This window comes from Echinops telfairi, unplaced genomic scaffold, assembly GCF_000313985.2.
Source record: "Echinops telfairi isolate 266 unplaced genomic scaffold, ASM31398v2 ScPeMD7_7457;HRSCAF=8495, whole genome shotgun sequence".
NCBI lineage: Eukaryota > Metazoa > Chordata > Mammalia > Afrosoricida > Tenrecidae > Echinops > Echinops telfairi.
In genome coordinates, this window is record NW_022111357.1 from 18,628,718 (window position 1) to 18,652,462 (window position 23,745).

At 44.8% G+C, this 23,745-nt stretch overlaps 2 protein-coding genes and 1 pseudogene across 3 annotated transcripts in view; 1 reads left to right on the plus strand and 2 right to left on the minus strand.

Moving 5' to 3' along the window:
• The window catches only part of DHDDS (dehydrodolichyl diphosphate synthase subunit), a 30,853-nt gene extending 11,614 nt beyond the window's left edge, over positions 1-19,239 (minus strand). Inside the window, exons 1-6 of one of the 2 annotated variants that reach the window (XM_045298838.1) lie at positions 19,089-19,239; positions 18,297-18,412; positions 15,665-15,781; positions 12,571-12,713; positions 9,865-9,981; positions 9,067-9,168 (exon numbers count right to left, since the gene is read on the minus strand). In XM_045298838.1, coding sequence (XP_045154773.1) covers positions 9,067-9,168; positions 9,865-9,981; positions 12,571-12,713; positions 15,665-15,781; positions 18,297-18,359 — 542 coding nt within the window. In that variant the 5' untranslated portion in view covers positions 18,360-18,412; positions 19,089-19,239. Of the gene's footprint in view, positions 1-9,066; positions 9,169-9,864; positions 9,982-12,570; positions 12,714-15,664; positions 15,782-18,296; positions 18,413-19,056 lie in introns of both variants that reach the window. The other variant, XM_004705081.2, reaches the window with a different exon arrangement.
• On the plus strand, positions 15,191-15,560 carry LOC115872754 (annotated as a pseudogene).
• The window catches only part of LIN28A (lin-28 homolog A), an 18,262-nt gene continuing 13,742 nt past the window's right edge, over positions 19,226-23,745 (minus strand). The window contains exon 4 of the mRNA XM_004705334.1: positions 19,226-19,456. Within this exon, the coding sequence (XP_004705391.1) occupies positions 19,226-19,456 (231 nt within the window). The remainder of the gene's footprint in view (positions 19,457-23,745) is intronic.

A 23,745-nucleotide genomic window follows, 5' to 3' on the forward strand; every position in this document is an offset into this window, starting at 1 on the left:
AATAAAATAAAAGTTGAATAATATAAAAAAAAAAAAGGCAGAAAGTAGAATAACAGTTACCAGGCCCAATGGAAAAGTATTGCTTAATGGTTATAATTTCTGCTTGGGATGAAAAAAGATGTGAAAAATAGCAATGATGATTATACAATATTGTCAGTGTACTTAACACCACCAAATTATACACTTTAAAAAGTTTAAATGATAAAATTTGTATTTTTTGTTGTTGTTGTATTGTGTTTTACAATTAAAAAAAAGTTAGTTTTACAGCCACTAAAACTCACAGCCATTATGTTGACTCTAATTCTTAGTGACCCTATCAGATTATAATCAAAATGACAGACAATACCAAGTATTTAAAAGACTACAAAGCAAACAACAGAATCACTAATCCAGGGGTTTTAAAAATATTCATGGAAAAATAGAAGATAATGGAATTTTTCCACAAACATTTTTTGAAGTCTCCTTACATGCATGTATTGGTGATGGGAATATAAAATGGTCATTTTAGAAATTTCTTTAAAAGTTGAATTAAAAATGAATAAGTAAGTAAAAGTTAAATTTACCATGTGACGCCACAATTCCACTTCAATTATCTATCCCAGAGAAATAACATATGAAGGGGCTTCAAAAACCTCAAGGAAAATGTTAAATAGAATGAATATTTTCCATGAACTTTTTGAAGCCCCAAGCTTTGCCAACTGTGTGAACTTGAGTGAGTTACCTGACCTTTCTGGTAGGTTTGAACTGCTGACCTTGAGGTTACCAGCCCAATACAACGTGCACACCACCATCAGAGCTCCTCTGTACAAAATACCATTTTGGAAACCCAAGAGGATGACTCTACTCTGTTCTGCAGGGTTGCCAGTTGGAATCTCCTTGAAGGCAACTGGTTTGGTTTTCTTGATACATGTAATCCTATCTGAGTATCCGTTCTTTTGATGCTATTGAACAATCACTTCTGAGAACTGAAAAGGTGTGAGGTATAAATAAGGCACAGAGTAAGCATGAATGGGGAAAGGCATATGCCACGTGGAGACCTCTAGGGAACACCAAGAATGCCAGAAAGGCTGAGACTAGTGTGGTTCCCAGAGCAGACGGAGAGCGTCAGCACCAGGAAGTCGGACTCCAGCCTGGTGAAGGTTAAGAAAATAGATGTGTTTGTGACAGCCGCCCACTTGAATGACCAGGAAACGCTGGCAGTTACAATTGGGAGTAACACCATTGCTTTGCAAGGGAGACAGAGGCTGAAAGGGGTCAAGTGACCTACTAAGATTTAACTCAGCTCTGATGAAATAGTAAACAAAAAAGAAAGAATAGTAAACATCTTTTAAGCTCAACTTAATTTTGAGACTAGAATGAAGAAAATAGTCTATTAACTTGATTGCTGGCCAAAATAAATAAACGCCTTGGGAAAATGAGATGAAAAATGCCCTGGAAGAAATGTCGGATGGTGCTGGTAGTAGTGACAGCAGAATGGTCCTGGTGGGGAGTAAACAGGAAAATTCCAGCTGACTGTAATTAACTCATCTACACTCGGTTATACATGTGGCCTCGTATGAATATGCATAACGTAAAGAGCACCACCTCAGTCCCTGATTAGCCTAGTCTAAACTGAACACCAAGCTTCAGGCGCTAAGAAGCTGAGACATCAGCATCCAGACACTAGTGACTGCCCTGCCACAGCTGACTAATCCCACATGACTAACCACACAGGCAAGCTGCGAACACACGCAGCTCAGAGAAGATGGATTTAGGGAAGCTTGCTGGCCAAGCACCAGCAGAAGTTAAATCTCAGCGGTTACTATAATGTGATGTGCGCTAAACGCGGTGTGGTAGTTACATAATCTGTTGTCAGCTTGAGATTTATGAGTGAAGGGGTGGAGTTTAGTCTGTCAATCAGGTCACAGCTTGATGACCTCATTTGGAGGTGCTAGGGAGATAAATACCTCGCTGGAGGCGGGACCCACACACTCCCTGCGAGACTTTCCTGTTGAGAAGACACATGGAGCTACCAAGAGCCTGGAGCTGAAGGAGCCACATGGAGACCCTGCCAGCACTGAGATGCTTCCACTGCCATTAGGTCCACAAGACTTTCCACCAACTGGCCTGTGATCTTCCTGCATTGGGCGTTATTGCATGTGTTGCGTGAGTCTGAAGAAGAATTTATAGATTGGTATCAGCCATATGGGCTAACATCACACTTTATAGACTCGATCTGGGCTGGGATGTTTTCTCAATATTCAATTGCTCTTGTATATAAAGCTCTTTCTTTTTTTTTTTTTAAACTTTTATTAGGGGCTCATACAACTGTTATCTCAATCCATACACACATCAATTGTGTAAAGCGTATTTGTACATCATTTCTCAAAACATTTTCTCTCCATTTAAACCCCCGACATTAGGTCCTCATTTTTCCCCTCCCTCCCCGCTCCCCTCTCCCACATGAGCCCTTGATAGTTTATAACTGGGTATTTTGTCATATCTTGCCCTGTCCGACTTCTCCCTTCACCCACTTTTCGGTTGTCTGTCCCCCAGGGAGGAGGTCACACACAGTTCCATGTAATCGGTTCGCTCTTTCCTACCCATTCTCCCTTTACCCTCCCTGTTTTGCCACTCACACCACTGGTCCTATAGGGCTCATCCATCCTGGATTCCCTGTATTTTCAGTTCCTATCTGTACCAGTGTACCTCCTCTGGTCTAGCCAGTCTTGCACGATAGAATTCGAGTCATGGTAGTGGGAGCGGGGAGGAAACCTTTAGGAGCTAGAGGAAGGTTGTATTTCTCATCATTGTTACATCGCACCCTGACTGGCTCATCTCCTCCCCGAGACCCCTCTGCAAGGGGATCTCCAGTGGCCTACTAATGGGCTTTGGATCTCCACTCCGCACTGCCCCCATCATTCACTATGGTGAGATTTTTTGTTCTGATGATGCCTTACACCTGATCCCTTCGACACCTCGTGGTTGCATAGGCTGGTGTGCTTCTTCCATGTGGGCTTTGTTGCTTCTGAGCTTGATGGCCGCTTGATTACCTTCAAGCCATAAAGCTCTTTCTTATACACGAGTCTCCCTGATTTGTTTTTCTAGTCTACCCAGACTAACACACCCGGCATTCTATTCCTAGGTACTATTAAATCTGCCAGCTACCTACCGACCTTTCTTTTCTTTACAGAATAAACACTTGCCCTTATTATTTTCAATGTATTATTTGATATACCCAAATGAGTTTTGAAGCACGTTAATTATAAAGAACAAGCCAGCATTAGAAAATTATCACTAACTTGCATCTACTTTCCTCTACTCTTCCATCCTGTCCTCTTGCTATCTCCCAGTGCCTAACTTTCCTCCCAATGGCTAACTTTTAATCCATATCTTAATTAACTCTACTTAATTAATTTCATTTAATTGCTCCTACTGGTACACCACCCTTTCCCTAACCTAACTCCTTTTCTTGGTTTCTGTAATACTGGCTGCCTTGCTTTTCTAACGACTTCTCTGGTTGCCCGTTCTCTCCTCTTCCTCTCGTGTTCATTCTGGTCTACCCAGCCAATGGAAGGGAGTATCTCAGAACGTCTCTCTTCTCACTCTAGACCAGTGGTTCTCAACATGGGGGTCGCAACCCCTTTGGGGGGGTGTGTGTGTGGAATGACCCTTTCACAGGGGTCGTAAGACCATATTTCTGATGGTCCTGGGAACTGAGAAACCGCTCCTCTATGCGTCTCCAGGTGGGTCCGCCTACATACCAGGTCACCACAACATGAGGAACTACATTAAAGGGTCGTGACATTGAGAACCACTGCTCTAGACTCCTTAGCTTCCACATACATGACTTCTCTGCTTCAGTTACCACCACCCAGTGATCTCATTGATAGCCCCAGCCCTGAGTTCTCAGCTCCCTTTCTCTGCTCAACAACTACAGTATATCCAAAAGTAAGCTCATCTTCCTCACACCAGATCCTTTCAGAAGTCCCTAGCTCAGGGAAGGGTGCCACTATCTCTTGTTTTGAGTCCAGAAACCAGGAGGCAACTTTTACACATCCCTTTCCCAGCATCAATCAATCCGTTAACTAGTGTTTTTGATTGTACCTATGTAGCCCTTGACAGTCTATCCATTCCAACTCTACCACAGCCCACGCTCCTCTTTCCACCCACTCCCTACCTACATGACGTAAACAGTGTTTCAGCAAAGGGGATGCTCATCACATTACTGTCTCTTTCTTGTGGAGTTAAATAGCGCTTTCAATGAGTGCTTTTTGGAAGTAGATGATCGGGTCTTTTTCTAAGTCAGTTCTGGGTAGTTTTGAACTTCCACCTTTTCGGTTAGACAAGGGCATTAATCCTTTACACCAGTCAAGGATTCCCCTCTCCTTAGTTACTGCTTATTCTTCTTTCTAAGCCTACTTCTAATTCCTGCGGGGGAAGCCTTCCTCACCAGGTCCACACCTCTTATTCTAAACTCTTGTTGTACCATGGACCAATGCCTTTGTAACATTTACCACCATTAACATTTTAGGCTCATTTGTATAATCTTGATTGATGCTTTTTTGCCTTTCCAGAGTTTATCTCTAGAAAGGCAGAAAATATATCCTTTTTGTTTCATCAGTGTCTCCTCAATGCACGGCAATGTGCCTCCCTACAGTTGGCACTTAAAATGTATTTGTTGTCCGACTGAGTGATGCAGCAGAGAAAGAGCACTTAACCGTTGAGGTGGCAAAACACTCATATCTAGCCTTTTCTAATCTCACTCCTGAAGGCACCCTGGTGTTGCATTGGCTATGAGTTGGACAGTTAATCACAAGGTCAGTAGTTCAAAACCACCAGCTGCTCCTCAGGAGAAAGAGGGGGCATTCTACTTCCATGAGATTGTAGTTCTGGAAACCCAGAGGGCAGTTCTACCCTGTCCAACAGGGTTGCTATGAGTCAGAATCGATGAGAAGGCAGTGAGTAATGGTGCATGGCACGGAATCCCATTCTCACAAGTCCCTTCTTGATTTTACATTTCATTTCCCAGGTCAAGTCATGCCTAAGAAATGAATAAGAAAAACTCCTTGGTCCCAAGATTCCACACAATAAAGACAGAAGCCACGAACTCCGGAATAAGACAGGCTTAGATGTGAATTCCAGCACTAGCAGAATGATCTTAGGGAAGTCATTTCAATGCTGGGCACAGTTTCTCATCTATAAAGTGGAGAGAAGACTTGGCTCTTTGGGGTGGCCCCAATCCTAACCATGTGGACACTGCCCCCCCCCCAACCCCCCAGAACAATGCACTTCAGAGGACAGGACTGAATATATAGCTTGGGGAGAGGGGAACATCTGACTAGAACACACAGGAGAAACAAAGAGGGATGGAGAGGGAGGGGAACACATCCTGGTCCACCAAGCCCCAAGGACAATATTCCTGCTCAGAGCAGACAACGCACAGAGAGGACCATAGGGCCGGGCCCACCACAAGACAAGACGTCCCTCACTGAACCATAGCACTATGGGGGACAATACTGGAGACACAGTGTGGGAACTGTGCCCAATCTGTCCCCATCACACTGGTGCGAAACACTAAGGGCATGCAACAGAGGAGCAAAGTGATGAAATCCCTGGGGAATACCAAAAATAGACTTTGGGGGCAGAGTGTGGCACCCCATCAGACTCGACTGGAAAACACTCCTAAATTTTGAAAAATAGACCTGGAATTATTTATAGGATTTTCCTTTTTTGTCAGTGGCTTTCTTGTTGTCATTTTATTTATTTTTTGTTGTCATTATTTTATTGGTTTTGACTTTCTTTGTTGTACTGTTTGGCTTTGCTTGGTTTTTGCACTTATTAATGTCTCTGCATGTCTATCTAGATAAGATAGGTGGGATAAACAATTCGGAGATGAAAAGAATGGGACCAATGGTTCCGGTGGGATACGGAAGAAGGGGAAGTGGGAGAAAGGAAAGGGTGGTGGGAAGGACCAAACCAGGGACAAGGGAACAACAAGTAAACTAAAATCAGTGGCAAGAGGGCATAGGATGCCTAGTGTGGCTTAATCAAGGGCAGTGAGGAATTACTAAACGTGAATGAAGGCTGAACATGATGAAAGGACAAGAGGAAAGTAAAAGGAAATAGAGGAAAGAACCAGGAGGGAGGCAAAGGACCTTTATACAGGTCTAAATACAGGCATGTACACATGTAAATATATTTCTATGTAACCAAAGGGGAATAGGTCTATGTACTTATCTCTAGCTGTTAAGAATTAAGGTTACAGATGACATTAGGCCTTGACTCAAGTACTTCCTGAACACAAGAGCACTTTATTCTAATAATCCGACATTCTGGGATGCTCACCTTCCTGACATGATCACTGAAGACAAAATGTGTGCATAACCAAATGTGGTGAAGTAAGCTGATGGTTCCCGGCTATCATAAGATACAGCATTTGGGGTCTTAAAGCCTTGGAGGTAAACAAGCGGCCATCTAGCTGAGAAGCAACAAAGCCCACATGGAAGAAGCACACTAGCCCATGTGATCACGACGTGCCGAAGGGATCAGGCATCAAAGAACAAAAAATCATATCATTGTGTACCCACCTTCCTGATACGATCGCTGAAGACAAATGTGTGCAGAAGCAGATGTGGTGAAGAAAGCTGATGGTGCCCGGTTATCAAAAGATATAGGTCTTAAAAGCTTGGAGGTAAAGAAGCAGCCATCTAGCTGAGAAGCAACAAAGCCCACATGAAAGAAGCACACCAGCCTGTGTGATCACGAGGTGTTGATAGGATCAGGCATCAAAGAACAAAAAATCCTATCATTGTGAAGGAGGGGGAGTGCAGATTGGGGATGCAAAGCCCATCTGTAGGCAACTGGACATCCCCTTACAGAAGGGTTACAGGGAGGAGACCAGTCAGGGTGCAGTGTAGCAATGGTGAAACATACAACTTTCCTCTAGTTCTCAAATGCTTCCTCCCCTCCACTATCATGTTCCTAATTCTATCTTACAAATCTGGGTAGACCAGAGGATGTACACTGGTACAGATAGGAACTGGAAACAGGGACTCCAGGACAGATGAACCCTTCAGGACCAGTGGTGAGAGTGGTGATACCAGGAGGGTGGAGGAAAGGTGGGGTAGGAAGGGGAAACTGATTACAAAGATCTACATATGACCCCCACTCTGGGGGAAAGACAATAGAAAAGTGGGTGAAGGGAGACATCGGACAGTGTTAAGACACGACAAAATAACAATATTTTATAAATTATCAAGGATTCATGAGGTAGGGGGCACGGGGAGGGAGGAGGACAAATGAGCTGATATCAAGGGCTCAAGTAGAAAGCAAATGTTTTGAGAATGATGATGGCAACAAATGTACAAATGTGCTTGACACAATGGATGGATGGATGGATTATGATAAGAGTTGTTGAGCCCCCCAATAAAATGATTTAAAAAGAGATTAAAAAAATAATAAAAGTGTTTGGGGTCCTTGAAGATAAGCAAGCGGACATCTAGCTGAGAAGCAATAGAACCCACACGGAAGCAGCATAGCAGCCTGTGTGATCACGAGGTGTCGATGGGATCAGGTATCAGGCATCTAAGACCCAGAACAAAATCATACCCGGATGGGGGTGTGTGTATGTGGAGTGGAGACCCAAAGCCCAAAAAAATTTTTTTTAAGTATTTAAAAAAAAAAAGACTTGGCTCTGTCATATGAAGTTAATGGCTTAATAAAATATAGACGTCTTCCCTAGACTATTTTTCAGATTATTTTGCTGCTACTATTATTAGTTTGCTAAAATCAGTACTTATTGTTCAGTTCATAACATGAGAGACTGGGTAGACAGATGGCTTCTCAAGTCCCTCCCAGCTCTAACAATTAGGATTCCACTTTGTTGCTGATGAGCAATAACTTCCTTTTACTTTGGGGAAAAAATACCTCAATCGTGCTTTAAAACAATGACACGAAAGACCTAAAGTACTGTACTCTCATCAAGCTATGTTCCCTTAAAGGGCTGTGACAGTTAAGGTTTATTGTGCCAACCTGGCTGATAAACACATGTGGGATTAATTGAAGGGTGGAGAGATAAATGGCTCGGCGAGCCTCGTCTTTCTGGTTCTCTGGTCTCTTGTTCTCTGATGGTCAGACCAGTGTTCAGCTGCCTTAGCTAGTTCTTTGCCTCAGCTGGCAAGACTCAACTTCCTGTGAGACATCCCTGAGGAGAAGCCACATGGACCTACCCTGATGCAGCTCTGGGGGCTGGAGAAGGCACGTGGAGAACCCTGCCTGCACTGGGATGCTTACAAGCACACTGATTCAGCTTTCCTCCTGCATTCTGCATTATTGTGTGCGTTTTGCATGTTTGGGGAGGACTTTGTAGACTGGTGTCGGGCCTATGAGCTAATGTTGGACTTATAGGCTTGGACTGGACTGGGCTGCTTTCTTAATGTACACTTACCTTTTATATAACTCTCTCTTATATACAGATGAGTTTATGTGGATGTTTCTCTAGTCTACCCAGACTAACTCAAGGACAAAAGGACTCTACTCCCATCAAGCTCTATTCCCACAAAGGACTGAAGGAGCGGTTCTCAACCTGTGGGTCGCGACCCCTCTGGCGGGCAAACGACCCTTTCATAGGGGTTGCCCAATTCATAACAGTAGCAAAGTTACAGTTATGAAGTAGCAACGAAAATCATGTTATGGTTAGGGGGTCACCACAACATGAGAAACTGTATTAGAGTTGTGGCATTAGGAAGGTTGAAACTACTGGACTAAAGGATTCTACTCCCCCCATCAAGCGATATTCCTGAAAACTTTTCATGGAAAAAAAAGTAGTCAGAAAGTCCAAAACCCCACAAAAAGCCAAAGAGCCCAGGAAGGCTCTTTTTATTTTTTATTGAATGTCATATCCCTTGGGGTTCTTGGTGTAAACCAAACAAACATTTTGGATCAGGCTGTAAATGGCCAATCTTTACATCTAAGTTTTGGGAACCCACCAAGTCTTTTCATGTGGATCCCTGAATTGACCTCTGGCCTAAGTATGCAGCTTTGAAAGAACTTTATGATTTAATCCCTGTGGGGGTGTAGGAATACCTGGGATCCAGGAGGCCTTGCTCCACTCCCCAGGCCATCTCTCTCACAGCGTTGCTGATCTCGTGGCGGGAGGTATATGCAAAACAGACATTCAGGAAACACCTGAGGAGGGAAGAGCCAATCACCAAAGAGCCTGCAAGCTTGGGGAGTAGAGACTACAGACTAGAGTGGCTGACAGAGGACCCTTCTCCTGGATGTCCACTGGGAATACCTCTACAAAATGATGAGACCGTCAGCTGTGTTTCCCAGGTTTCTTGAAATAAACACGTTTCTCATTTTAAAATAGAACAAATAGTGACTCTTGGCCTCTGAACCCTCTTTTTTTCTGCTGTCCATCACTTTTCGGAGAACACGAATCCACTGTGATACTGGCACAGCAAAATTTAAGAAAATCTGATGCAAACCCAAGTCACTGCCAAATACATATTATATTTCACAGCCACCCCTCATGAAGCTTGGAATGTTGGCTTCTGGGCCTCTCTGTACGACTTCCCCAGGACACCCTACTATCCACAGGCTCAAGGGCTGAGACAGAAAGGAATGTCTTGAAGGATCAGTTGGCAGAGAGACAGGGATGACAAGGCCTGCAGCTTAACCACCATCACCCCTTCACAAGGAAAACACAAACGCATGTTTGAGGGGAAGTCGATGAGACACTGCGGGTGTGAGGAGCAGAAAGTCTCGAAGCATCCCAAATGATCCCCTATCGCCTCCAGAACCAAATACAGACCCAGAAAGATCCAAATGCGTGCCCTTCAGACCCAGCAAAGGGCTCTAAGGGGAAATCTGAGAACTTACTTGCTGTAGTTTTTGGTGGTTTGCACAGCTTGTGCAATCAGCTGCTGCAGATCTATAGGCAACAAATGCAGATCGCCCAGGACCCGGATACACACTCCATGCTTCTGCAGTTTCTCCCTGATTGAGGGGTGAGGACAGGGAGGGGAGGGGAGAGAAGGCAGCGTTGGAGAGCGTGGAGGGAACCAAGTACTCGGGTAACAACCAACTGCTCTCCTGTGCATCAGGCACTGCTCTCCATACATTCTCTCACTGCACCCCTCAACCACACTTAAAAGGGTGTACAACGTCCCATTTGAGAGCAGGAAACACAGGCGCAGAGAGAGACAACTTGTCCCAGGTCATCTAGCCAGCAAGCGCCGGGCCAGGTGTGAGACCCAGGTAACTCCTCCCTCATGGCACTGCTGCTTCCTGTGTCCTTGTCAGCAAGCCGCGCCTGATGTGTTCTCTGGTTCGCTTCCTCCCAGCTTGACAAGCACGCTAACTCCGGAAGGCAGGCATACTTTTGTATCTCCAAGTGCAAAGTGCTAGTAGTGACGGTGAATATGTATTAGGCTTACTCAGTGCCAGATCACTGCTCTCACACTGACCTGAGTACCAGCTGAACCTAGGAGTCTGGCTCCAGAGCCTATCCTCTTAATCCCAATACTATACTGTCATAGGAGAATCCCACATCTTGCACACAGTAAGCATGAGTTCACTATTACTCAACCAGCCTGGAATTAACCTGGGAATGCTAAGGTAAATCTGAACAATGAATGTTTGGAAAAAGGAAATGTAACAACAAGGAGTACACTGTGAGGTGGGAGGTCTGGAAAGTCCTGGGGGATACTTTGCCCTAGACCGAAAGGTCATCGCCATATAATAGCCATCCCTTAACTGTCAACTACATTTTTTCAAGAACAAAGCAAGATCTAAATACCTATCCTTGAGAGCCCACTGGAGCTAGAGTAGACAAGTATATATGCAAAATACCCAGTGCCATCATCTACTAGCTCTGTGACTCATATAACCACCTTCTCTGAGCCTCAGACTTCTTCCGCTATATATTGGGGGTGATAAGTATATGACAGTGCTTATATGTCAGACATCAGGTACAGAGGGAGGGAGATCTACGGATACCCCACCTGGCTCTGCCATTGGCTTGCTATACAACTGCGGGCAAGCCCTTCTTTTCTCGAAATCCTTCTCTTCACATCGAGCTCAATTCAACAGATGAAGCCAACGTAGGCTTGTGGTTTTCACACTTCCTTTTAATCTAAGAATCCCTTCTTCAGGTCAAACCTTATGCACGCAAAAATCCAATACATAAAATAGAGCAGATGAAAAGCAGCACCCTGACAATCTTTTCCTGTAGAAAATCACCTCTGAGGTTTCGTATTGCTCTGCTCAGGGCTTCACGCTAACATCGGACCGCCTGCTTTCTCCACGATGGGCTGATTGTGGCATTTTCTGTAGCACTGACATTGCAGGAACACAAAATTGCCCCTGGACTTTTAAATAACTGCCCAGGCTCTGCAGTGAGAAAGACCCAGGTCATCTTGACTTTGCCTCTCTGATAGCCGTGTGATCCAGCATCTCCACCTTAGTTTCCTCCTCTCGAAAATTAGGCTAATAATAGCCTTCTCATGCAATACTGAGAAGCTTAAATGAAAATACCAAAGTTCAGGACCTGGCACATAGTAAAGACTTAAAAAAAAAGGTGTATTGATATAGAAAGGCATTATCATTCAGAAAGACATCCTTGCTCCTCCCACGTTAGTGTGAGGTCCAGAAGAATCTGCCCCTCCTGCCTTTGGTTTGCACTCACAGCCACACGTGCTCTGCTCGGGACTAGGAGTAGAATCTGTGGCCTAAGGCCTTGCCATCTGAGAACCCACTGGAATTACAAAAGCCTGGTTGCCCACTCCCTGCGCTCCTAAGGATCACACAGGGACAGATGGGGCAGAACCGACTCTAGAAGTAGACTCAGGTTCAGCCCCACCAGAGCTCTAGGCTCTCGAGGGCAGGCAGGAGCTGAGCAGAAACCTTGTAAAAAAGACTTTTAAAGCAGTCCTGGCTGGGGTGGGCTCCACACTTTGAAGCTTACAATTTCCAACAAGATCCATTTTCGCCTCTGGTTTCACTCTCTAAGTTAACTCCAGTGAAGAATGGTATGGACATGTCCTCAAAAAGACTTAAGCATCATGCCATGTCACCCAGGAGAGCAGGCAGCGGTGTCCCATAGGATCACTCTTGAGGGATGACCACCCACAAAAGATGACTTTTCAATGCTTCCCTCATCATGTGCTCCACAAGTTATGGGGAGAAATCTGATAGGTCAGTTTAAAGATTGAGTCTGGGCTATTCTGAATCAGAGAAAGCTGGTCTGCAGAGAGAGAGAGAGAGAGAGAGAGAGAGAGAGAGAGAGAGAGAGATGAAAGCCAAGGAACAATGTGGTTCTACCTAATGGGTTTCAATGTCTGGTGTCAGCTTTGCTTGAGCCTGGTTGTACTTGTCCTTGTTTTCTGTGAAATTATCTCAATGGCTTCAAATAAAGTCCCCCCTTTCTAATCAGAAACACCGGCATGTGTTTTTGATATTTGCCATTGAAGACTTAGAACGGACATTAAAAGCATGTACAGGGCCCTTTAAAGCAGCCTTGGACAAACAGCTGTAAGGGTTACGGAAAGCGGAGTGGTGGAAGGGCATGCTCTAACAGTATCTTACTGTTCTTCCATTAAGCGGCTGAACTTCTGCCGGGCCAGATCCATTAGCCCATCAACTTCACTCTTGGAACGTTTGAAGTTCTCAATGCTGAATGCGTAGACTGTCACTTCTAGGATGCCCAGGTTCAAACACCAGCGCAGAGTCTGAGAGGGGAGAAGGCAAGGAACTAGGGCACGTGGAAAGGAAGAGTGGGAAGGGACATGAGATGCTCTGGGACCGCATTCAGTGTTAGAGGGAGGAGGCAGACTTTTCCCCTCAACCTGGGCAAACCTAGAATAGACAACATTAGAACAGTGACCCAATACACAGAAAGGCACCACTTAAGAAATAGACAACGAGGCCTTAATAAGCACTATTACACTGGTGCCACGGCAGCTTACAAGAAAGAACTTTCTTCACTGAGAGCGTAGAGGTCAAGGTTCTAGTCCCGGATCCCTCAATCAGGCACTTGCGAGGGAGCTGTGGGTATTTAATCCTTATGGGTCTTCATCTCCTTATCTGTAAAAGAGGGTACACCCATGCCCCCCAAGGTGGCTAAGGAGCAATATAAAAATGCAAAGTTTTATTACAGTGTAACTTCATCATCCTAGTAGACTGAGGGACTGATGATTTCTAAGAATAAAAATAAGTGGACAATTGTGCAACATTTAATAGTCTCCTATCAAGTCTTCCTCTTGATAACATGATTCCACTGGCTTCTTCAAGCAACCAGACATTTTGTAATGCTTATTTTATAGAAGCTTAAACAGAGGCACAGAGGGCCAGAGAGTTGAAAAGGCTTATCAAAAGTTAACAATTTGACCTCATGATTCCATTAGAGCAGCGGTTCTCAATCTGGGGGTCACAACCCCTTTGGGGATCGAACGACCCTTTCACAGGGGTTGCCTGATTGATAACAGTAGCAAAATTACAGTTATGATGTAGCTAAAAAAATAATAATTTAATAGTGGGGGGGGTCACCACAACATGAAGAACTGTATTAAAGGGTCACGGTAAAAAAGATAACTAAATAAATTAAAAAACAAATTTTAAAAAAAAGGGGTCACAGTATTAGGAAGGTTGAGAACCACTGCATTAGAGGAAGTTCTGGAAAGAGGAAAAATGAAACTTTAGTAATAGAAATCAAAACAGTGCTTACTGGATAGAAGCAGGAGGAGATGAGACAAGGGTTCATCTGGAAGGAGGACACAGAACTTTATGGAAGGTCAAACAAACTAATATAACTGTCAAAGCTCCATCGATAGCGTTCAGTATATGAAATAAAAACTGAAAGCTCATACTTAAACTCAACTCTCCTGAGGCTGCTCCAACCTAGAATTACCACCTACGGTGGGAAACAGAGGTGGAATCAAGGGTGACAATGTTGAGACGGGGCGGCTGGAGGGGACAGAGGATGGAAGACAGTCACACATAGGTGAGAAAAAGCAAACGTGAAGATCTGCCTTTCTAATCCCACAGACAAGTCCATGTCCACCTTAGAAGGCTGTGAGAACCTGTCACTTAATTGGCACATCTGGGTTCGAACTATCTGCCTCCAACAGCAGCAGCTTCAATGTTCTTGTGCTTTTTTGTTTCATCATCAAATAATATCCTGAGGTAGAATATCACGTTCCTCATTTTATAGAGGACGAAACTAAGGCAGAGGGGAAGCTAGATAACTTGCTGCAGGTCGTAGCAGGAAATGGCAGAGCTAGTAAGCAGTAGAGAAAACATCTTACTCAGTTCTGAACAAGGATGGAATCAACAAACCTAAGAACCTTTACAGAAGGCTGGAGATGACCCCATAGCCACTCACTTCAAGCAACAGAAAAATCAAAAAGTAAACACCATTGTTCCAGCATCAGGTCGCATTCTTGTGCCAGGAAGCTGGGATCAGGTAGACTACAAACTATATTTCCATCCTTCTTAAATTTACTTTTTCACAAAGATCAGTATATTCCATTCTTAACGTTTCTTAATTTGCAATAGATTTTGCAATACGCACCAAAGCCATAAAATACTCATGACGGGTGCCTGAGGGGAATTGGCATCTCCCAGTTTGCCTGACATTTTGCAAGTTTCGGTTCTGAGGACCCTGCTTCCTGAGAAAGCCCTCCGCAAGCAAACCAAGATGGGGAGTCCCCCAGCTGATGCTCCGAGATCGCACATCTAGAAGCTCATTCAATAGCAGTACAATTATGTTGATTTATAATGTTCAATAAAATCGGAGCAGCTAAACATCACATGCCAACTTCATGCATTGAGTGCCCCGTTACTAAAATAAAAAATTAGAATTAAGAGTTATGTCAACCTAAAAATAAAAAAAAACTTGCCAAAATGTCAAGTGACAGTAGGTTTTCAAAACTATAAATATAATTTTATAAATGATAAGCCCTATGGAGTATGTCAGAAGAACTAAGTAAGATGAGACATAGAAAAAAAAATTTAAATGATTGGTTCATTAGGGTGGCAAGAGGTGTCGATTTGGGGCTAATTTGTAATATTCTGATGATTTACCGGGTAATAATTTTGGGTTAATGTCAATATGAGAGCAACAGCGAGGATGCCAAAAACCGAACCAAACCAAAAAAACAGCTTTAGAAACACTCTCGCTTTTCGTGCTGGTAGCGCTCCCGTAAACATGGTGACCGTTCCTAAAACCCGCCAGACTTTCTGTCAGAAGTGTGGCAAGCACCACCCACAAAGTGACACAGTACAAGAGGAGCAAAGATTCTCTGTGTCCCAGGGAAAGCGACGCTATGACAGGAAGCAGAGTGGCTACGGTGGGCAGACGAAGCCAATTTTCCGGAAGACGGCTAAAACGACAAAGATTGTGCTGCAGCTTGAATGCGTTGAGCCCAACTGCAGATCTAAGAGAATGCTGGCTACTTAGCGATGCAAGCATTTTGAACTGGGAGGAGATAAGAAGAGAAAGGGCCAGGTGATCCAGTTCTAAGCTTCATCATGGTTTATTGACAAAACAATAAAGTTTTAATGTTACATTAAAAAAAAAAAAACACTCTCAAAGCCACAGCCCAGCAATCAGGGGCTGGTTTTCTAGTTATAATCCAATTCTCCACAGACTTTTCCCCTTGGGTTCTGCCCCCAAACCCACCTCAGCTAGCTTATTGAAGCCTTGTGAATGGCCCTCCTGCCGCTCCACCTGGCACTTCTTGGCATAGCGACGGTTTCCATCCATTATAAATGCAATGTGTTTGGGCATTGGGCCTGCCTGTGGAGGAAGACCAATGATAAATGACAAATCACACATTCTTCAGGGCTAAAGGGGAACCCTAGTCCCTAAAGAGCTCCAACTTGGGCTCTTTATGAAAACCCTGAGGAAGACAATCGGATATTTTACGCATTTAGCTCCAAAAATTAAGCACTTTTATTTAATCACGTGTTTACCGAGCAGGTCATGCACGTCAAGCACTATGCTTTCAACGTTTCATCTTATTTCATCACATAATAACAAATAATATTCACTTCATTTTACAGTTGGGAAAAAAGAAAAATCAAGGCTGAGGGGTCTTGCACCTGTGAGAAAGCTATAAAAGGACAGAATGGGGTTCAGAGTAGGTGCTTTCAGGGCTCAACTGTCAGCCCTGTGCTATTAACCACCACCTTGGTGCATGAGTCCAAACCAAGAGGCCCCAGAAAGAGCTTGATGGCTGTGGTAAATCGAGACAGTGTCTGCCCACTTGAAGAAGGAGCCCACTTCTCAGCTCTAATCACTTCAACACAGGACATGGCATTGGGGGTGGGAGGGAGCACCAGAGAATGGCAATATTGTTAAATCTCTCAAGAGACTTTTCAAGAGAAGACAGCAGCCCTAATTTTTATATAAATAATGTTAATGTCAAGAGCCATTTAAAAACAAACAAATAAAAGACATTTTGAGGCTTGGAGCCAAACCAAGCTTCTTCTCTGGCTTGGAGCAGCCTCAGATTGTCTACTACAGGAAAAATGAACTTGCTGTGCTGTGAAGTGCTCCAGGTGGCCCTTGTTTTTGCAACTTCCATAAGTGAGACTATGTAAATTAGGTGCTTGTCGCTCACCAGAAGGGATAGCTTGCTAACAATGTAAATAGGTGCATGGTACACTTATGAGGGTGGGACTAGGCAAATTAGGTATACAGAGCCCTCATGAGGAGACTGATGAATGTTACCATCCCACTAGGTATAAAGTGAGTCACCCCCAAGGCAGAAAGGGCAACCTCACAACCACCAAGAAAGAGCCAATAGCAGAGCATGTCCTTTGGACCTGGTATCCCTGCTGTGAGAACTCCCTCGTCCAGAGGACACGGAAAGAGCACCCTGTAACACCACAGACCAGGAGAGGGGAGCAGCAGACCCAGGAGACTGGCACAAGAAAGCACAGTGGGTATCCCAGCCTATGAGCTAAAGTGGAGCAGCCTCAGGCCAAAGCCAAGGCCCCCTCAGTGCCCCTGGGAGCTCTCATCAGAGCTGAAAGAGCTCAGTAAAACTTGTCTATGCAAAGCAGAAGTCAGGCTGATGGGTCCAGGGCCCCTTAGAAACGTACATGAAGCGCAACTGAGGAGAGGCAATCCTGATCAGAAAGTTGTATCTGAAGTGTCACTGCACTTGAACAGTAACCTGTTACTTTCCAAATCAATCTAATACCTGTATGATCTGTGAGTTCTATGCAGTCATTGCACAGATTATTGAATCCAGAAGAGAAGCTGGTGTCAGGATTGGTGAAAAGGAGGGTGGAGGCACATCTCACCTCTGCCTCACAATTCAGCCTTTGGCTGATTCTCCTTTCCCCTTAGGCCATATGCCTTCTCCACTCCTCAATCTATGCTCCCTCATCTGGAGAGGCTCTTTCCAGGCACCTTTCCAGCATTTTTGTTACTCCCCATAAGTAGCATTAAAAACAAACGAACAATTCAATCAAGTCATGCAGCTTCTTATTCACATGACTGCAGTGGTTCCCTGGGGAGAAATGAACTTGCTGTGCTGTGTGTGTGTGTGTGTGTGTGTGTGTGTGTGTAAGGCAAATGACTCATAAATTCACTGTTATCAGCAGCTTGGTAGCTGTGGCTAGCAGACAAAACCAAGCTGCCTGGTCTTGCAATCAAATGAAATCTTTATCTTGGGCAAAAAGTTTACCAGTGTTGTGATTTCCAGAGAAAAAGCTGAAGGAAGTTCTGAGGGGGCTGTAGTGTGTACAAAGAGAGTGAGCGTGGCTTGCCAATGGCTGAAATATACCTTCAACAAGAATAGTAATTAAAAAGAATTTACTTAAGAAGATTTTCAAGAACTGGTAGACATTATACTAAGTGCTTTACACATAATTAAATTACATTTAATCCTTATAATAATCCTTTAATGTGACAGAAGAGATTCACCCACGATTGTTTGACTCCTGAGCTCAAACTCTTAACCAGAGCTCATGGCCACATCATTCTAAGTAAGTGGGCAGTACTAAGAAGAATGGATTCAAGTTCTCTACAAGGGACGCTTAATAGTCTGCTGAAATGAGAAGGAGAACAGTATTGGGAGATCCTGGAATTCCTGCTGGGAGATCCTGGGATTCCAGCTGGGAAAATGTCAGGACAATGAATCTGCTAGAAACATAGAACTGGAAGTCATTAGGCAATCCTATAATTTTAAGGTTCCTTGCTAAATTTGACTCAATGTCATGGATTGTTCAACCTAATAATGGTTTGGACACAATATTAGCACTGGCCAATTGCCAGTTTTACCAAATGGGCTGTTGCTCACCTTTAGGATGTTGGCACAGAACCGCTCCCAAAGCGACACTTCTCCTTCCTTGATCCATGACATGGTTCTTGCTCTGGATGGAGAGCTCCCAGAAATAATGTCACCAGGCACGTAACCTTGGATAAATAGGTAAATAATAAGTCATCATTAATTGTAAGCGGCTTCTTTGAAATTCGAAAATTCACCTGGACCATGATGAGCAGAGATTCCAAAGAGGTGTAAACCTCTACTCTTTCGGAACCCAAAGCGGTAGCAACCAAAGGGGCTTTGAGGGCATACGTTCTTTCCTTGGTTCTCCCGGCTTTTTGGCCCTTGTTCCCATCCTCTTTTCTTTTTTTTAAATCGTTTTATTAGGGGCTCATACAACTCTTATCACAATCCATACACACATCAATTGTGTAAAGCACATTTGTATATTCATTACCCTCATCATTCTCAAAACATTTTCTCTCCACTTAAGCCCCCGGTATTAGGTCCTCATTTTTCCCCTCCCTCCCTGCTCCCCCCTCCCTCATGAGCCCTTGATAATTTATAAATTATTATTTTGTCATATCGTGCCCTGTCCAACGTCTCCCTTCACCCACTTTTCTATTGTCCCATCCTCTTTTCATCAGGATAGGAATTCTTCTAAAAAACCAAGTCGATTTCCCGTCATATCGTACTGCCCACAGCTTGATCACACCCAGCCTTTTCCTTCCCCATTTCCCCCCAAGCCCTGTTCCCATCTGCGCTCCCAGGGACTAACCCCCCAGGGACTAACCCCTTCAGCTGTCACCCCTGCTAATCTCCTACTTCGGTGTCCTCTCCCACTTTCTAATCGCCCGATTGACCGTCTCTGCCGCCGTCCTCTCGATTTCTCTCCAGCTGCCTTCTCGCCCAGGCACCTGTCTCAACACCTGACTGGCTCTCCTCAGACCGCTGGAACCCTTTCAGCGGGTCGACACTGTCATGACGTGGCTCGGGAAGACTGCGTCATCGTTGAGCGCGGGGACACGTCGCTTCCGGAGCTGGTGGGCGGAGCCCCGCTCTGCGCATGCGAGCCGGCGGAGGCGCGGTGGCGTCGGGGGCGGTACCTCGCGCGCTCCGCGAGGGGGAGGGGGCGGGCGCCGGCCGGGGGAGCCTCCCTCCCGAGAGGCGGCGGGGAGGCCTTGGGCCACGTGCTGCGAACGGGCTTGGAGAAGGCTGAGGGGTCGGCGGAGCTCGCTGGCAGCACATCCTCAAGTTGAGGGGCTGCAGGGGGTGTAGGCTGACGGGTACGTACGTGCCCCAAGGTCAAGAATTTCCAACTCGAAAGCGTCCTTCCGTGTGACAGTTTAGGAGTGCTGAGAAAGCCCGGGCTGCTTCGCCGGCCTGGGGTAGCCTTATTTTAACTTTACCGTTATTGTAATTTTCTTATTTTTTTCCGTTATTGTTATTTAAATTCACATTTAGTACTTCATTTTTACTGTTTTCAGTTCGGATTTAATTGTTTGGAATGAAGTGCATAACCCTACTTCATCTTCAGCTCATATTGTGCTACTCTCAGAAACCCAGATAAACAGGGTCCCAGACCCACTCCGGGACCCTGGGCTAATCGCAAGGACAGCAGATGGCCCCACCAAGATGATGCTAGCTTTAAGTTTGCAGAAAGCCCAAGAGCAGGTCACCTTGTCCTTGACTGGATGGCACTGGCCGTTTGGAATCTACTCTCACGTTACCAAAAAAAAAAGGTGAAGGCCGAAATGAGGTTTGCTATGCGAATAATTTCTGCAATAACAAGGCACACAATCCCCTGTAGCAGTTGGGAAGCCCACCTCAAGTCAGTAGCTGGAACCACTGGACATCGGAACATTCACAGCCCCAGAAACCCAAAGGCTAAGTCTTACACAAGGTCGCTATGAGCTCCAGTCATCTGGGCGGGGGCTTTGGTTGTTTCTTTTTTCCCTCAAGTTTGGTTATTTCTTTAGTATTTAATGCTTCTTGGATAAAATCCTCCTATCTACTTAATTTTTTAAAAAACATTTTATTAGGGGCTCATACAACTCTTACCACAATCCATACACACATCAATTGTGTAAAGCGCATTTGTACTTCATTCTCAAAACATTTTCTCTCCACTTAAACCCCTGGGCTTTGGTTGTTTCAGTTTGTAGTGATAACAAGGACAGTAGACTTGTACCACATATTATTGTTAGGGAACCAGCTCTGTTTTCTCAAAATTCAAAACTAAAAGAGGGGCAAAGCTTTTACACTTTTAAATACATAATCTGATGTAACCTATATTTTGTTCAAAGCATGAAACTATTTTAGAACAGGATTTTACAATTTAAAAGATCCTTTAGATTGCCAAACCCAATGAAGGAAATGATGCGGGGAGAGATAATTGCACTGATAATGCCTAACCCACTAGAGGTCTTGCACCTTTCTGATGAAAGGGTTACTATGAAACTTTGGAGTAATCCACCCAAGAATAAGTCTTCCAGCTTGGGCCCTAGTTTTGGCCTAGTAAATGTACTTCAATTTTGCAAACATCATCTACTAGAGCCTAATAGTAGGCAACTGGTTGTTTGGGGGATACCAAAAAGCACAGGGGTGGGTATGTGAGCTTTTTAAAAAAAATCATTTTATTAGGCATGGGTACAACTCTTATCACATCCATTGTGTCAAGCACATTTGTACCTTTGTTGCCATCATCCTCAAAACATGTTTTTGCTTGAGCCGTTGGCATCAGCTTTTTTTCACACTCCCCACTTCCCCTCCCTCAGGAACCCTTGATAATTTAAATTTTATTATCTTGTCGTACCTTACACTGTGCAATGTCTCCCTTCACCCATTTTCCTGTTGTCGGTCCCCCAGGGAGGAGGTTACATGTAGATCCTTGTAATCAGTTCCCTTTATACCCCACCCTCCCGGTATCAACATGCTCACCACTGGTCCTGAGGGGCTCATCTGTCCTGGATTCCCTGATTCCAGTTCCTATCTTTACCAGTATACATCCTCTGGTCTAGCCAGATGGTAGAGTAGAATTGGGATCATGATAGTGGGGAGAGGAAGCATAGGAGCTAAAGGAAAGTTGTATGTTTCATCGTTGCTATACTGGCTGGCTGGTTTCTGCCCCGTGACCCTTCTATAGGGGGCTGTCCAGTTGCCTACAGATGGGTCTTGGGTCCCCAATCTGCACTGCCCCTTATTCACAATGATTTAATATTTTTGTTCTTTGATGCCTGATCCCTATCTCTTCAACACCTCATGATCATACAGGCTGGTGTGCTTCTTCCATGTGGGCTTTGTTGCTTCTGAGCTAAATGGCCGTTTGTTTACCTTCAAGCCTTTAAGACCCCAGATGCTATATCTTTTGATAGCCAGGCACCATCAGCTTTCTTCACCACATTTGCTTATGCACCGATTTGTCTTCAGCTTTTGTATCTGGAAGGTGAGCACACAATGATATGATCTTTTGTTCTTTGATGCCTGATAAGTAGTCCCCCCTTCGGCACCTCGTGATCACACAGGCTGGTGTGCTTCTCCTGTGTGGGCTTTGTTGCTTAAGCTAGATGGCCGCTTGTATACCTATGTGAACTTCCTAACCTTGCCCTGGCAATGCTCCTGTCATTCTAAGATTTAAACCATGTTTTCGTACTTTTGTGTAATTCTTGGCATGCCTCCCAGCTGCAAAATTTTCCTTTTAAAATCCTTCCTTTAGGGGGAGCTAAATGCTTAAAAATACGATGTGGATCTTGGGCTGGCAAGCTGGTTCCGAGAAAACGTCAAGGACTTATATCTGACCAGTGTTTTTACCTCTGGCCTCAAGTTTCCCCAGTTCAGTGTATCTCTTTCCCTCTCTGGGGTGGCACAGGGCCTTAATAATTGCAAAGGGGCTTGAGTACGGAACAAAGTTTTAAGATCTTCTGCCCAAACCTTTGCCCCATCTTTTCCTGGAAGCTGGTGGCACAGGTGACCCCATTCTTATGCCTGCCACACTCCTAGTCCCCTCTTGAATGTGGCAGTGCCCAAGGAAAGATGCAAGGTCTTAACTGGAAACTCCACTGTAACGAGGGGTTAAGAGGACTAAACTTTCAGTAGTCAGTCAGTGGCAGAACATAAGGGAGCCCACTCCCCCAAGTTAGTTATAAGGGAAGAGGAAAAGGCACCTTAGACATCTGACAAGATAGTTCAAGTACCAATAAGTCTTTATTCATTGTATTTTCCAAGGGAAAAAGACAGAGGAAGGCAAAAAGAATCAGCCTGTGTTACAAAAGGATACACTAGATCGAAAGGAAGTCAAGCTACAGCGAAATCAACCATCCCACACACCCCAGTGACTGGAAGGCTCCCCAATGCCCAAGGGGGCTCCGCCTCCTGCAGGTCAGGAATGAGGTGAAGAGATCAGGGAAAGAACAGACAAGCATATACTTTCCTCCCCGCCCTCCCTCCCTCCCCCATAAATTCTAGATTTTACACAAAGCTTTGGTTTCTAGCAGTAAACATGGAGTTACATTCGTCCGTCTCCTATGAAAACAATCTTGTGGCCACTTCGACCTGAGTTTCTTGCACCTGCAAAAAGTTCCTGAGTGATTTAGAAATACATTCATTTCCCCTTTCTTGGTCCCCCACCCCCACTGTCTGCATGAAAGCCCGGTGTGTCTCTCCCCACCCTGAGCCTGTGATTGGAGAGTAGCTTTGGCCCATCTTACAAAGTGGTTCTCAACCTTCCTCATGCCGCCACCCTCACAGGTCCTCATGTTGTGCTGACCCCCAACCATAAAATTATTTTCAATGCTACTTCATAGCTTTAATTTTGCTACTGTTATGAATCGGATGACCCCTGTGAAAGGGTAATTTGACCCCCAGAAGGGTCCTGACCCACAGGTTGTGAACTGAACCGCTGATCTAACTAGTAAGAACTGGTCTTGACTCAGAAGAGTGGAAATGCTGGATCAACTGTTCCCAGCCTCTTCGGGGTTTTTAAAGGAAAACATGACGTTGTGGAGACACCCACCAAATTCAGTGTGTGTCTCTGGAGGTTTGCGGGTGAGGGTGGGAGAACAGAGGAGGAGGTAAGATAGGATCGAAGCTGGTTTTCAGGACTGATGATCTGATTGGGAAGAGAAGGGGAGCACCAAAGAGAGGGTGGGTCAAGACCTCCTTCAACAGAAGGGTCCCCACGCTGGTTTCAGACCCCTTTGCCTGGTGCAGAGCCTCCTGCCCAAGATGCTTTGGCTATTTTTCTTTCGGTACAAAAGAAGTTTGTAAACAATAAAAATCCCAAGCGAACACGGAGAAAGACCAACACGTTATTTACACAAACTAGGCCACCTAGCAATCACCAACTCAGCGACTTGTGAAGTTCTACATACCCAGACAAATACAATAACTAGAGAGGGCAGCATTGAGGGGAGACAAGAACCCAGGATCAGACATACATCACCCACTGCATCCTATTGCATTTGCCCCGTTTCAACAGTGAGGT